Source organism: Phaseolus vulgaris, chromosome 1 (assembly GCF_000499845.2).
Source record: "Phaseolus vulgaris cultivar G19833 chromosome 1, P. vulgaris v2.0, whole genome shotgun sequence".
Classification (NCBI taxonomy): Eukaryota; Viridiplantae; Streptophyta; class Magnoliopsida; order Fabales; family Fabaceae; genus Phaseolus; species Phaseolus vulgaris.
Genome location: NC_023759.2, coordinates 6,595,298 through 6,609,772, shown reverse-complemented (window position 1 = coordinate 6,609,772; position 14,475 = coordinate 6,595,298). Strand labels below are relative to the sequence as shown.

At 32.8% G+C, this 14,475-nt stretch overlaps 1 protein-coding gene across 4 annotated transcripts; it reads right to left on the bottom strand.

Annotated features, from left to right (window-relative positions):
• Positions 1-507: 507 nt before the first annotated feature.
• On the bottom strand, positions 508-10,342 carry LOC137813397 (glycosyltransferase BC10-like). Of its 4 annotated transcripts, none has more exons than XM_068615603.1 (12): positions 10,208-10,339; positions 9,860-10,109; positions 8,950-9,424; positions 5,177-5,275; positions 4,553-4,653; positions 4,396-4,467; positions 4,163-4,253; positions 2,855-2,935; positions 2,156-2,218; positions 1,948-2,070; positions 1,190-1,228; positions 508-1,073 (listed from the first exon to the last, which is right to left on the bottom strand). In XM_068615603.1, exons 3-12 carry the CDS (start codon positions 9,334-9,336, stop codon positions 945-947), a joined length of 1,185 nt encoding a protein of 394 aa, XP_068471704.1. In that variant the 5' UTR covers positions 9,337-9,424; positions 9,860-10,109; positions 10,208-10,339; the 3' UTR covers positions 508-944. The 4 variants fall into 4 exon arrangements, with proteins under 4 accessions (XP_068471704.1, XP_068471705.1, XP_068471707.1 ...); XM_068615604.1 differs by lacking the exon at positions 10,208-10,339 and adding an exon at positions 9,567-9,677 and having other exon boundaries at positions 9,860-10,099; XM_068615606.1 differs by lacking the exon at positions 10,208-10,339 and adding an exon at positions 9,643-9,677 and having other exon boundaries at positions 9,860-10,099.
• Between the last annotated feature and the right edge of the window lie 4,133 nt (positions 10,343-14,475).

Here is a 14,475-nt window from a genome sequence, read left to right as displayed (position 1 = left end):
AAAAAATTGTATAAAAATATTCTAACTTTTAAATTAATATTTATCAAATGTTAAACTTTTCAGGTAATTCCACTTTAAAAACACATTTAAGTTGAGATTTCAAATCAAATTAATGTGTTCTTAAAATCATACTCAAAATATAAAGCTTATAAAAGTAAATTTGTTGTTATATATGCAATTCACTATCAATCAAGATTGAGTGAAAGTGCAAAGTGAAACCAATGGAATGTATGAACACTACTCATGTTCTTACAGGCCTAGTGTGAACTTCTTACATCTCCTTTACATGCCTGCCAGTAAGCTATAAATTAAGAGATTGGCAGTGTTGATAATCAATTCTCTTTTATTTACATAGATTAAGTGCATTCATCTCCATTTTTGCTTTCATGCCAAACTCGTCTGAACATGTATTAACTAATCAAATACTAATGATTAAACTAAATTTAAAGAAATAAATTGTGAAACAAGAGCATACATTTGTCAAATTCTAAAACAAAACACAGAGAATTGTTCCAAAATTCTGCGCATAACTGCTAAACCATTGATTAGGTAACATTTAATGCATGACTGCAGAAGAATTTCCGATGCAATAACAGTCATAGGTGACAGTTAACTTCCAGAGTCCATATCAAACCAAACCTTAGCCCTCCCTCTCTAGTCTCTATCAAGGATACCAAAACTTATCCTTAAGGGAAATCTATGATGTTTTCAATACTTTAAAAAGAGTACAATAGGAACAGCAAATAATTAAACCAGACAAGCTCGGCAGTTCCGTCCAGCCCCAGAGAAAAGCAAATTTTAACCAAATCAGCTTCTTTGTGTTCCTAAGAAATTTTTCCGTTGTCTTAGGGCATTTCTCAAAAACAATTCGATATGTGCAAGACGGTGAGGCTGGGGATCACATGGTGTTGATTCACCAAAGAATGATGATAAATATAAATACTTTAGAATATTGTAGAATTAGAGTAGAGCTGGATCAATTTTTCCTGAGATTCTGGGAAAAACTTCCGGGCAAATAGATAACATGATCGTTTTGAGCCATTCAATACGCAAGGTGTAATCACCACTGTTCTCTGCAAGACGCATGGACGCGAAAATTAATAATAATGCATTCCTTATAAAGAAGCAGAAGCAAGGTCACACTACATGAACGAGCTCTGAACCTAAATTAGATGAATGAGATTTATACCTTCGCATCACTTGTAAAATGTGGACTTTCGTCAATGTACTGCGGTGAATGAAATCATGTTATTAAGTACAATTCAAGATAAATACTGTTTTGGAACAATGCGAAGTAAAAAGTAAATGGAAGTAACTAGGTGTGAAAACAAAAAATAATGAAAAGGGTCATGAGGGAAATGAAAAGGAACTTCATTAAGATCAATGAAATTACAAGTAACAACTTAATCGCCCGACACACGACAAACCCTGTAATGAAAACTATCAGCCTCATCATCCTTCTTCCACAAGTCTCGTAGAAAATTCTTTTAAGGAACCTACTATTTAACACAAGTGAAAATTCTGGAACAGGGAATTCATGTAAGTAAATTTTCCATTTCATTTTCCTTCTTTATTTCTCCTTAACACTTCAAAGTTATTAGAGTTGAACTTTTTGGACAACACTACAGTGTAAACACCCAATTGTCACTTCTCGATAGGAATGAACAAAAACAAAATCCATACCCATAAATATTTACGGCTTGAAACTGAATAGCTTAGTGGAAACCTGTTTATTCCTAGACAGACAACACTCGTTCCAGCCTTTACTATGCATAATTGAAATCCTAGACAGACATACCAAAAAAACTGCACCTAAGTTTTGACCAGATCATTAACACAATGTCAATCATGGGAAACTAAAAGCAAGTAGATAGCAAAAATATCTTCGAGGATTCAAATTAACATAGCAAACACATCTGAAGGGAATGAGTAAATTTTGTCACATACTGCTATGTTTTTCATGACTTGATAAGTAACATCCCGAGCTCTGAATGACCTCGGATGCCATTTTCCTTCAGACCAATCAACATATGTTACTGACCAATTTGCGATTCCACCTGGATCAAGCATCTAAATACACACTAAGCGAGTTAGCTAGGAGAAAAGAGAGATGCCTATCATTGCAATACAAAAGCGAACAGATTGGTGCACTGACATTAAAGAAGGTTGGCAGGTAATGCTCATCAGCGTAGCAGTTGCGGTTTCCCTCCATATTTGGCTGGGAAGTTTAAAACATGAACAGTATTTTGTCAGTGAAGCTACAAGTGTAATAGTGACTTTGCTCAGCGTGATAAAATAAAATTAACCGTCCGATCATCAGTCAATTTATCAAGAGAAGCATTTAGTTTAAAAAAACCATTGATACAACATGCTGCAGCAAGAACACCACTGACAACACCAGAATAAAAAATTATCACCGGCATCTTACTTTAACAAATGTCATTTCTTAATAGAAAACGAAAAACTATATTTAAATGAGTATAGATAAAAATAACAAAAGAAGGCAAAGAGCGAAGAACCAGTATAGTTAGTTAATTGGTAGATATCAGATATTAACAGGATACTGATAACTACGTACAGGAAATCTTGATAATCTTCGAGCAAACTTAATGCAGCAAAATGCTAATACAGGGGATTTCTTTCTAAATAAGTTTAAAATAAAAATATATCTGAAAAACAGTGGACAAAAAAATTGAAAATAATGGTGGGCTATTGTTCAGAAGACATAAATACATTTACCTATAGTAACATTCTTAACAAAGCTGATAGGATCACAGAAATAATACCAAATGGATCAAACAATCCATCCAGTTAGCAAACAAATAAACACAAGAGGTTCTTAACAACATAGTACCCTGCAATGGTGCTTGAATTTTGTAAAATAGAGACTGTCGGCCATAATTATTATAGCGTGCTGCCGTTTCATTGAGAACCACTGCATGTGAAACCACAAGATCCGAATCAGCTGCATGGCAGAGAAGTTTGAAATGGTTTCCAACACTGCTAAATTTGTAATATAAAACCCATTTTTCATGCAAATTTGGACTATTATGAATGGAAATGCATGTTAGAGGACGCATGAATGACAAAATAAAGTGCACTCTGATGTCAAAAACTTCTGCTAGGTGGCATGAAAACACTGCATGTAAATTTTTTTTACGATTATGATGTCTTTCACTGCATGTCAAAAACTTCTTCCACAAACTAAGTATGAAGTTTGACAACTTAAAATGATTGGAAGACAATTATATTGCCCAACAACAACTCCAAGGTAATATATTTTAGAGTTAATGAAATGGTGAAAGAAATAAGCTATTGTTTTTCTTGTTTTTCATAGTGCATATAATGAAGGATTGCCTAATAAAGGAAAGGACAGCAAATTAGGATGTACATGAATTCCTCAGTAACATCGCTCTTGCTATAAAAAGGGAGGGGGGGGGAATACATAAATGAAGTCCATTTTATTTCCATTGTGCTATAATCTGTAGATATGGATAAGTAGAGCGTATAATGACCAAAAAGGGGAGAAACATGTGACGAAAGTAGGCAACAAAGCTTCTTTCCTACCAGATTAGGTAGGCAATGTGAAGTGAAGTTATAAGCAACCAAGCACTAAAGGAACCAAACACTTAAAGTACTCCACTGAGTATCACAGGCTTTTTACTCAATATGGGATTTAAACACACTACAATGCCCAAGTTCCCATTGAAACACCACCCTTGATAGTCGACACATTCAATCAATTTCCCCATTACTCTTTGTGCATGTTTGACTTGGCGTTTGAAGCACATATCCACATTTTGGATGCGTAAAATGAAAACTACTCATAGTAGTTTCAACTAGGATTTGGATCATGGATCCGCATTTGAATTGATTTAACTCAAAATCAAACTGCACTTCACCAGTCAGAAACCCCATAGGCAACCCTTTCTAAGACACCAACAACCAACTCTGATACTAATTGGATAAGCAACTCACCCTACAAGCCAGTTGTTAAGGGAGGAGAAATAAACACTTAAATACTTTAACGAGCATCTCATAATACCCAAGTTCATACAAAAAGATATAGCAAAAGGGAAGATGCCATTAATGAAACACTTCAATTGAATGGACGCTCAATTTTTTTAGTACAAGTAGATATCAACATCCATATAAGTTATACCTGGGATCCCTTTCTGAAATCTTTCTTTTCCACTTCAGGCAACATATATTCTATATACCTGCCATTTCCATGAGGACCAGGATCCACATAGCTTTATCCAAAAGGTGAAGGGGGAAAATAGAGACAGATTAGTCCGAATTACCATCCAGAAATTCTGTAGTGTAGAATCTTTACTGAAAGGAAAAAGTTAGAATTTCATCAACTAATTTGTAGCAAGTCTTATATTTTCTTACCTGTCAATAAAGCTGACATTTGTTAATAATAAGTAGTTGTACACAAAATCAAAGCGACGCACAGGTATACAACTGAAGCACAAATGAATGTGCAGTTGATTAGATTAAATCCCACAAATTATGACTTGCAGAGAAAAAAAACTAGATAACAAAAGACCTGTCAGACAACAAAACAAAATGTTGATTATCAGGGTCTAAAAGTGCATTTGCCAAAAGTCTCCTTTCTGCCTCAACCATAGAAATTTTTCCCCAGCCTACCTGCAAGAAAGTGAAAACAAATTGGCATAAAGAAACAAAATAGCTTGACCTTATGAAAATTGGATGCATGATAAGCACCAGATAATCATAACAATTGAAGAAAGTTTTTCAGATTATTTTTTCTGGTGTTTGCAATGTTTCTGTAGCTCTGCCTCCAATTATCAATTCTACCATACTATCATCTGAAGAGTCGGATCCATGTACTGTTTCCAGGAGAATAAATATATGCTTTCATGTATATATAGAAAATAAAAGTGCTCATATGAGTGCTAGTTCTCACTGCTTAGTTGATTGAGAGAGAAAAGGGCAGCTTTGTTACAGCTTAAAGAAAAAACGAGTAACATACATTTTTAATACTCTCCAATTCTGATCAATTGATAACTCTTCATTAAAAAACATACATCAAAATGCATATAGTGTTCAGATTTTTAATCATCCTTAACTTATGTTGGAATTGGAACTTGAAACTGTCATATAAAGTGCTTGTAAATTATATATTCGAATCACGTGCTAGAAACCATACCAGCTCACTATGAATGTCTCGACCAACAAAATAGGGGCTGACATGTATTGGTTTGTCCTTTGATGCATGTACATAAACAGAGAATTTTCCCTCATGGCCCTGCATTTGGTAATGGATATAAATCAAATATAATGGAAGCAGCATATCATTACCACATTCATAGGAAAAGGAATAGAACTAATACTTTTCCAGACTCCAGAATGACAAGCATACATTGATATTTTACTAAAAGAGAAAAGCATGCCACAGATATATCCTGGTATTCTAGCCTTATTGGGAGCACGTATAGAACAATGCTCAAATTTCTATTGTTAGAAGAGAGGCATAAATAGAAATTCAGATACTAGAAGCTACTACTCTGACCTAAGGCATAAGCTCCCAAAATTTCCTACATAGATTCAATACTATTAGGTTTGGTAAGTGTGTGTCTAATGCTTGACCACGAACTGTTGGGTTTATATTCACATGAGTGTTGCTGCAGTAATTCATATAAATGTTAATCACATCTTAATATGGATGTGTTCTAAAACTAATTTAGGCATGTGCTACATCTAACAACCTGCTAGCTCAAGCATATAAATCAAATGCACAAAGCTTGTTACACACACACATATTTATATATATATATATATATATATACCCAATCTTTCCCAAAATGATGTGACAATCAATATTTTGTTTGATCTCTAGTGAAAGCTGGATTGATCCAATTGGAAGCAATGTGAAGAGTGGCCCGGTTATCACAAATCAACTTCATCCTGAAATCTTCTAACTTTAATTGCTGAAGTAATTAATTAGCCATCCCAATTTACATGTTGTGCCCAGTACATGGTTCAGCCACTATATTCCATGAGATTAAGATTTCTTCCCAAGAAAAATGCAATAGCTTGACATGAAAGTTCTATCACATGGCAATCCTGCTCAATCTAGGTTGACAAGGCTATCACAGGATATTCAGCCTCTACACTCCATGAGCGTAGCGTTTAGCCACAAGACAACCCTTTAACCGATTTATGCTACCATTAAGTTCAATCTTGATTGTATGACCCATCTACAATAAACAATGATCTTCTAGGAGGTTAGCAAATGGGAAGAAAAAAGCATCTCAAAGAAAGTGATATAAATTAAACAGATCCTGATGGTGTAGATGTGCTTAACTAATTTACGTATGTGGTACATAAATGTGCTACATCTAACAAATATCCCTTCTCATGCAGCTCCTTAATCACATTCACTCTTGTTCCCATGCTTCTCACATCCCAATCTCTAATATTCTGGTGTCATGTGTCAATTTTATTAGACTCCTCCCGTTCCCTCTTAACAAACTTCTCGAAATACATTCCCATTCCTTCTTCTTCCCTGCTTCTCTTTATACTCAGCTTACTAAACATGAATTGGACCATCAGGCCCAATAAAAATTTATAACAATTAGGTCTAAAATTATGCTCCACGAGGGCTTGAAATGTTGAATGGCCAATTGTGTCATATCATAAGTCCAAAAAATGGCATTACCATGTTACTCGCAAGTCCAGAAATCTTGTTGCATAATCAGGAGAATTGTTATAATTAAGTGCAGATTCCATTCTATATTTATTAGTGTTATAATTAAGTGCAGATTCCATTTTATATTTATTATGACAGATTTGTAAGTTATTTGATTTTATTTGATTTGTACAGCTTTAAACACCCATTATTTCTGGCTTTCATTACCTATTATTTCTTTCCTTAATTAGATTGTAAAACAGTCTATAAATAGAGACTGTAATCACATTTGTAAAAAGACATCAGAAATATATTTCATCTAAAAAGACCTCTCTTGTTTTGTAAAGTTCCCTTTAAGCTGAGCTGAGAAATATAATTGTTACTACAGACACAACGGGAACACTACGGAAGTTATTTTAATAGTCCCCAATAGTTGAAATATAGCTTTCTCTTTATAACATGGAGGAGGGGGTTATATGGCTATTCCAGTTTCAAATATTCCAAGAGAATTGTGGGTTCTTTGAAGGGAGACACCGAGGAGATTTGACACCAACAAATCGTGAATAAACCTACATAAAAGACCAAGGCATCACCTTCAACTCAACCTAAAAGAAATAGGATTGTTGGTCTTTCTACTTATATATTGTTCACCTTATTCATTTTAACCCAATGTGAGACTTCCTACTCACCTTGGATTCCTAAATATTTCCCTCTCAAGTGTACATCTCTTCCACATTGGTACACCTCCCTCTCATGGTGAAACATTTTTTTAACCACAAACTGAAACAGAAGACTTTCGATACAAGAAATCTTCAAACTTTAGGATTCTTTACCTACTTTGTACCATATTCATCTGAAATGATCACCAAGACGAACTGTCAGCTCTAATACCACTTGTGGGTTCTTTGATGGGAGAACTAGGAAGATTCGACACAATTGAAACAAACCCATATACAACATCAAGACACCATCTTCAACCCAAAACTTCTTTGATGGGAGACACTAGAGAGATTCGACACAATTAGTTGTGAACAAACCCATAGACAACATCAACACACCATCTTCAACCCAAAACCTAAAGGCAGTAGGTTTATGGGTCTTTTTACTTATATATTGTTCATCTTACTCATTTTTAACTAATGTAGAACTTCCACCTTGAATTCCTAACAAGAACCTACTCCTACTGGCAAAGATGTGGTGTGAATCAATTGGCTAGAGCTACAGGATTGTTCAAATCCTCAGGATTTAGTAGTTCCCAAGCGTTCACTAACTCTTCACCTTGAGGAAAAGGTTAGGGTATTGTCAAAAACCAACCCTGATTACCAAGGTCTACAACTTGAGAAATATACCCAAGGAATCCAATGATCCAGTGTTGGAGGAGATAACAAAATAACTTTCTTTTTTGTTCATAACTAATTTCTGGTCTAGTTGTATAAGAGTGTGAACTTAAATCATCAAGCTTACTCAATGAAATAGTCCATACCAACGAAGCTATAATTTTAAAGCTATTCTATAAAACCAACTAAATACAAGATATCTAACATGCAAGAACTGAAAATTTCAGAAACAACTGGAGCGAAATTCAAAGATATCTAACATGCCAGAACTGAAAATTTCACAAAGCATTATGATTCTTGACTAAAATGAAAAGTGAGAAACTCTTAACTTTGCATCCAAATAGATAAGAGTATCATAAATAGGCACAAATTCTTGTTCCTTTATAACGCAAAGTAGCTGACTTTGCCAATGCTTATAATAATAGGGTCCTACAACTTTACAACTTATTTATTAACAGAAATTGGTCATTCCTTCATATTTTTCCATTGTAATCCAAATGTATTTCCACCCATGGATAAAGAAAATAAATCCAGCTTCAATCCCCCATTCAATCTCCACAATTTGAACACAAATTGCCAGCAGATTATCTGTTCATTGTCAATCAGTCTGCATCACAGGGTCGTGAATTGTCTCTTTTGCATAAGCAAACCAGTCTTTCCCAGCATTTACATCTCCTATAATCTTTAGAAGGTGCTCGTTTCATCTGTACTTATATATTGAAATGGAATATAGCAATAGAAAGACAAAACACGACTATAATATATTATTCAGTTCTGCAGATCACTTATGGTCCCATTCTCAAACTAATGCAACTAAAATAACCCAAATATACAAGTTGTAGGATAAAACTACCAACAAAACAAGAAAAATTGAAAAACTTAATAGACATAACATCACATAAAAAAGAAGGCACGAGAGAAAAGTTCATGGTCTTAGGAGGAGGAATTTCAAACCTTAAAGAACATGTGCCAGAGCTTCTCGAAAGGCAACGAACCCGGAGTCAAAAACAAAAAAGCTACTTTAGGTCTCTTGGTTATCACAGGATAATAGTTGAGAATCTCGTTAATAACAACCCGAGACTCAACCTCCGCATCAGTCAATTCGCGCGACTGAGCCGCAGGCGGTAGATTGAAAGTACTGCCACCGCAACCACTGGAGGAGAAAAGGGAGCAGGAGGAGGGGCTCAGCGGCGGATACACGTAGGCAGCAAAGAGAAACACACACACTATGGAAACAAGAACAATAATCCAAGTAGGCCTCCTCAACTGTGGCCGGCTTCTTGACCCAACCATGATCAAAAGATTCCTTATGAATTGCGGCCATGCACGTTCCTTCTTCATCTAAGTTCAAGGTACCTCACCAGCTTCCCCATACATCCACCGTCCATCAACATTCATTCATCTGTTCAAACTCAACAACTCCGTCTCACTGCCAATTACCAAAAACACAAAAAACATTTCAATTACCAAAACCACACGCCTCTATAACAATCAACATTTCTAATTTCTCCTCACTCTCCTTTCACATTCAATAAAAAAAAAAAAAAAACACTCCAGATCTTATCCCCTACCTAATCAAGCCACAAACACAACATTAAACCATAAATTTCAACCAAAACTAAACGCAAATGAACAAGATCCACGCACAGAGCACAACAGCGTCTCGTTATGAAGCACGAACCCTAGCACAAACAATTCGAGTCAAACACCGAAAAACATAAAACCAAAGAAATTCTCTCTCTGCGTAATGAGAAAGTGAAAGAGAGAGAGGATTGGAGATTCCAGATCTTAAATTGACTGATTCAAATAAGAACGGAAAGAGAAGAGGTAAAATGCGAATGAACGAAGGAACGAGAATGAATACCTGTGATCCAGCGAGGGATCTAAGGGAGAACAAATCTGAATGAAGCGCGAAGCAGAGAACCGAAGAAGAATGATAATAAAACAAATTTTGAAAAGAAAAAAAAAGATGGTGGAAGAGAAGAATGGGAGTGCAGAAAGAAGAAAAGAGGAGGGAGACAGGGACAGAGTGTTGAAGGGAAATAAGAGAGAAGATTGGTTATGATGGTTTGATTCAGATTTGTGAAGCCAAGTGGAGAGCGTTGATTCCGCTCCTGTTAAATAATGCTAATAATTAACAAACTAATTCATCATTTGGATTAATTAATTTTAATTAATGTATGAAATGCACCAGTGGTAGCAGCAGACAAACCTGGGCGTTGCGTTTCTGTGTTAGGCTCTTTCTCCGCCAATCACTGTCGCGCACTTCATCTTGTCATGTCACAATCTTCTCTCCAGTACTCTCTGCATTTATCTCATGTATGTATGTATATTCATCATTATTATCATTATTCACTCCCTCCCCCCTATTCTTTTTCAAATAATCTATATTCTACAAATTCAATTAAAATATAAGTAAATTAATTCTATATTAGTATTAGATAAATTAATTTTTTAAAAATATTAATTAATTTGTTCCCTTTGTATAAAGAGGATTCACCTCTTATTTAATGGGGCATTAGTAAGTTGACCAAATAGACCACATGCACATTATTATTACCTTTATTGCAAAATTCACTTATTTCAAACTTTCTTCTATTAATTTTTAATTTTCACAAAAAACAAGAAAATGACTATTTTTTTTTGTTTTTTCCTCCACTAATAACTAAAACTCATCTCATGTTTGTTTTCATTCTTCTCGCTTTTTGTAAGTCAAACATACAATTTTTTTATTTTTTTATTTATTTTTTTTGTCAAAACTAGTATTTTACTTGGGGAATGTTATATATATATTTGGGATATCATTTATTTACAAATTTGAAAAGAAAATTATAAGATCTAAAAAAAATAAAAGAATCACTATATTTGGAAGAAAAAACTCGACACTTTCTTTAATCCTAATTTCAAACATTATGATACTTATAATAAAGAAACTACTAAAATAAGTTTTTTTTACTTTTTTTAGTGTGAATTAAAATATTAAAATATTTTATACTAATTTATTGTTAATATAGATGTTATAATATTATAATATAGTTTATATTTTTAAAATTAGTTTATTAGATAAAAAAAATATTTGTTCCAAAAATTTCTTACTTTAAAGAAATCTAAAATTTGGATCAAGAATAAAAAAAATTGGAAAAAAACATATTTAACTATTTTTTTATATATTATTTTTTAAATTAAAAAAAAATACCCAACACTAAATTGTCCAAAAACAATTTACTAAATCTAAAATTAGACGAAACTGAAAAAAAAAATAGAAAAAATTCTTCATTGCCTTTTTTTTAGATATTTAAATGTGGAACAAATCGTGATCACACGTCTTGAATTGAATTTATAAGAATGGAAGAATGATTGAATGTGAGTTTACCAGTTCAATGTTCTCCTTTTCATTGATAGATCTAACAAAGGAACTTATTATATTAAAATATGGGACTAAATTTATTTTTTCATGTGACAATTATTGGGGATACCTTATCTTATTTTTATACGATATAGTAATATATTCTCAACCAACCCATACTTTTTTTAACGTAATGTGACTATTAAATATTAATTACAAAATTAATTTCCTTCCAAACTTATTGTTGTTTTATTTTTCATCATTACTAATAGTTTTATCCTCGCTTTGGGCAGAAAATTGATTATCATATACTTCTTTCTTTATATAATAACTAGTTCAGCATTCATGTCCTAAAGTTAATATACATATATATAATATAAAACAAATGTATTAATTGGTGATAGATAAAAAGATATTATGTAAGTATTGAAAGCCAATATTTGATAATAAAACTATTGTTTAAATAAATAAAACATGTGGTTAACATGACAAAAGTCAAACATAACGTACATTAACTAATGAGATATAATAACTTAATTGGCATGAAAAATAATATTTAAATTATTAATTATTAGTATAAAAAAACTTATTTATATCATAGGTGAAAAAAAATGAAAAAGATGCATATTTTAATAAAAAAAACATTTTTAGTCAATTATATTAGTATATGACATAAAAAATCACTTTTACATCACTTATATCTATGTTACATATATATATATATATATATGAAAAGACTATTTTACACTAATAAATTAACCAAATTACACATGAGCTTATTTTTGTAAACTAGCTATAATACAAGCAACTTTATCATTAAATAATTTGCATATGTTAGTTATAGTTGGAGATATCACCAAAGTTTATTTGCTTTATGTCCATATTTTGTAAGTCTCAATTGCTTGTTTAGTTTTTAATCATAAAGTTGTTAGCACAATGCAATTTATGAGTTTTTCGTTCATATTTAGGATGACTAAGACATTTTCCAAGGTGTAAATTTGATTTTTTCAATCAACACCAGAGTTCTCTAACTAAAACTTGCAATTTCTTTCTCTACGATTTTTTTTAAAGGCAATGATTGGTAAGTGGTTTTTTTATTATAAATTAATCACTATATTTACTAAATTAAATATTATTTTAAATATTAAAATAAAATTGATATATAAAATAGTTTATATTATTAATAAAAATTTATATATTAGATTTTAAATTAATATTTAACTAACTATTAAAATTTTAACTATTAATTTTAGAATCAAATTTTGGTAGTTAATTAAATACTAATTTATAAATTTTATTAATAATATAAATTATTTTAAATATTAAAAATTTAAATTTTTTAAATAATATCTAATTTAATTAATATAGTAACTAATTATTTTTTATCTTTAAAATTAATTTTTATTTAATTAAATTCCTTGTAATGTACATTTTACATATGATACGAAGATATGTTATTCACGAGATTGACTTTTAATGAAGTCATTCTTAGAGAGAAGTAGTTGGAGATATAAGATTAGTTATGGAGATATGGGAAGAGTTGGCTTATGTTTTAGAAATGTGGATATAGGTATTGGTGAGAACAAGCACACAACATGGACCCATGGGAGAAAACATTCATGAGTTGGTAAGAATGAGTCAACATATGGACACGTTCAAAACTAATGTTTTGACTACACGTATAATCATGGAGAAACCAAAACTAGGGGTGGCAATGTGGGTTGGTCTACCTTGCATAGGTTCGTATTTAGTCTGCAAAAAGTGAGTCGGGTTGGCCCGTCCCGCATAAAATTTGTGGGTTGATTTTTCTAGCCCGTTTCGCATAAGGGTTGGTCCGCGGGAAAGTTAATTTTTTAAATAAAAATTTGAATTTTTTTTATTTAGATGCATTAAGTAAATTGTCTCATAATATTATTTTCATGAAACATGCATAGTAAGATGTTGTTAAAAATTTTGAAATGTAAAATATGAGGCTACATGAAGAAAATATGGAAGTGTAGAAAAAAAAATATACATTTTAAAGTTATGCGGGTTATGCGGGCCAACCCGCTCCGCCCCAGACTTGGCCCGCGCGGGCTGCGAGTTATGCGGGGCAGGCCTAAGCGGGCCAGCGGTTTGAAATAAGCAACCGGCCCCGCGTTTTTTTAAGCGGGCCACGAGCCGGCCCGCACGGCTCGCCCCACTTTGCCACCCGTAACCAAGACTTTGCCTATAGTTCAACCCCAAAAATCTTGTGACTTTGAATAATATTGCATATGTGAATGTCACATTGTCCATATTTAGTTTCTTCCCTAATCAGAAGCTATCTGAAATCTAGGGCTCTCCCATTTACAAGTTGTTAAATAATGGGATTTGTCAAGTTTATTATTAGATTTGAAAACATCATTATTGTGTATACTGCAAATCAACCTGTCTTCTTTTTCTGCATGTAGATGGTAGAGTCCATTGTGTATTTCAGCTTGACCAATCATCTTCAAAGAATGCTTTTCCTGTATCTGACAAACATTATGATAAAAAAACAAGTTGGCATCTCAAGGATGTTGTTAGTCGCTGAACAAAAAATATATTCAATGTAAATTCATATATGTACAAGACATTATGTAGAGTTATGTTCTTCGACAAAGTCACGGTTCCAGCATACATAAAAGTAACAATATGATTATTGGGTAACTTAACTTTCACATGTTTTTTTTGTAATAGTTTATAAAGAAAGAATTGGAGCATGACACATGATTAGTGACTCCTGTATCAAGAATCCAATTACTTATACCTTCCTTACCTGAGTTTTGGCTCATTTTTGGACAGTCTCCTTTGGTGTTTTAATCGTTTTCTCTTTATTTTTGGAATTTTGAATCATATCCACAAGTTGTTCAAGTTTTTCCGTTCCAAAGCCTTTGATAATATGTTCATTAAGAGTTCCTTCATGGGTAGATTTCCCTTTTTCAGCTTCATTTTCTTCATCCTTCTCAAAAGCATTCGCAACACTTCTTTGTTTTATCCATGGTGGAAAACCGTGTTTGGAATAACACTTATCTATTTTGTGGTTCATCTTGTTGCAGAAAGAATATTATTTTCCATAGTTTTTTCCTCTTCCTCTTCCATAGTTGCGCCACCCATGATTACCGTTGTTGGTT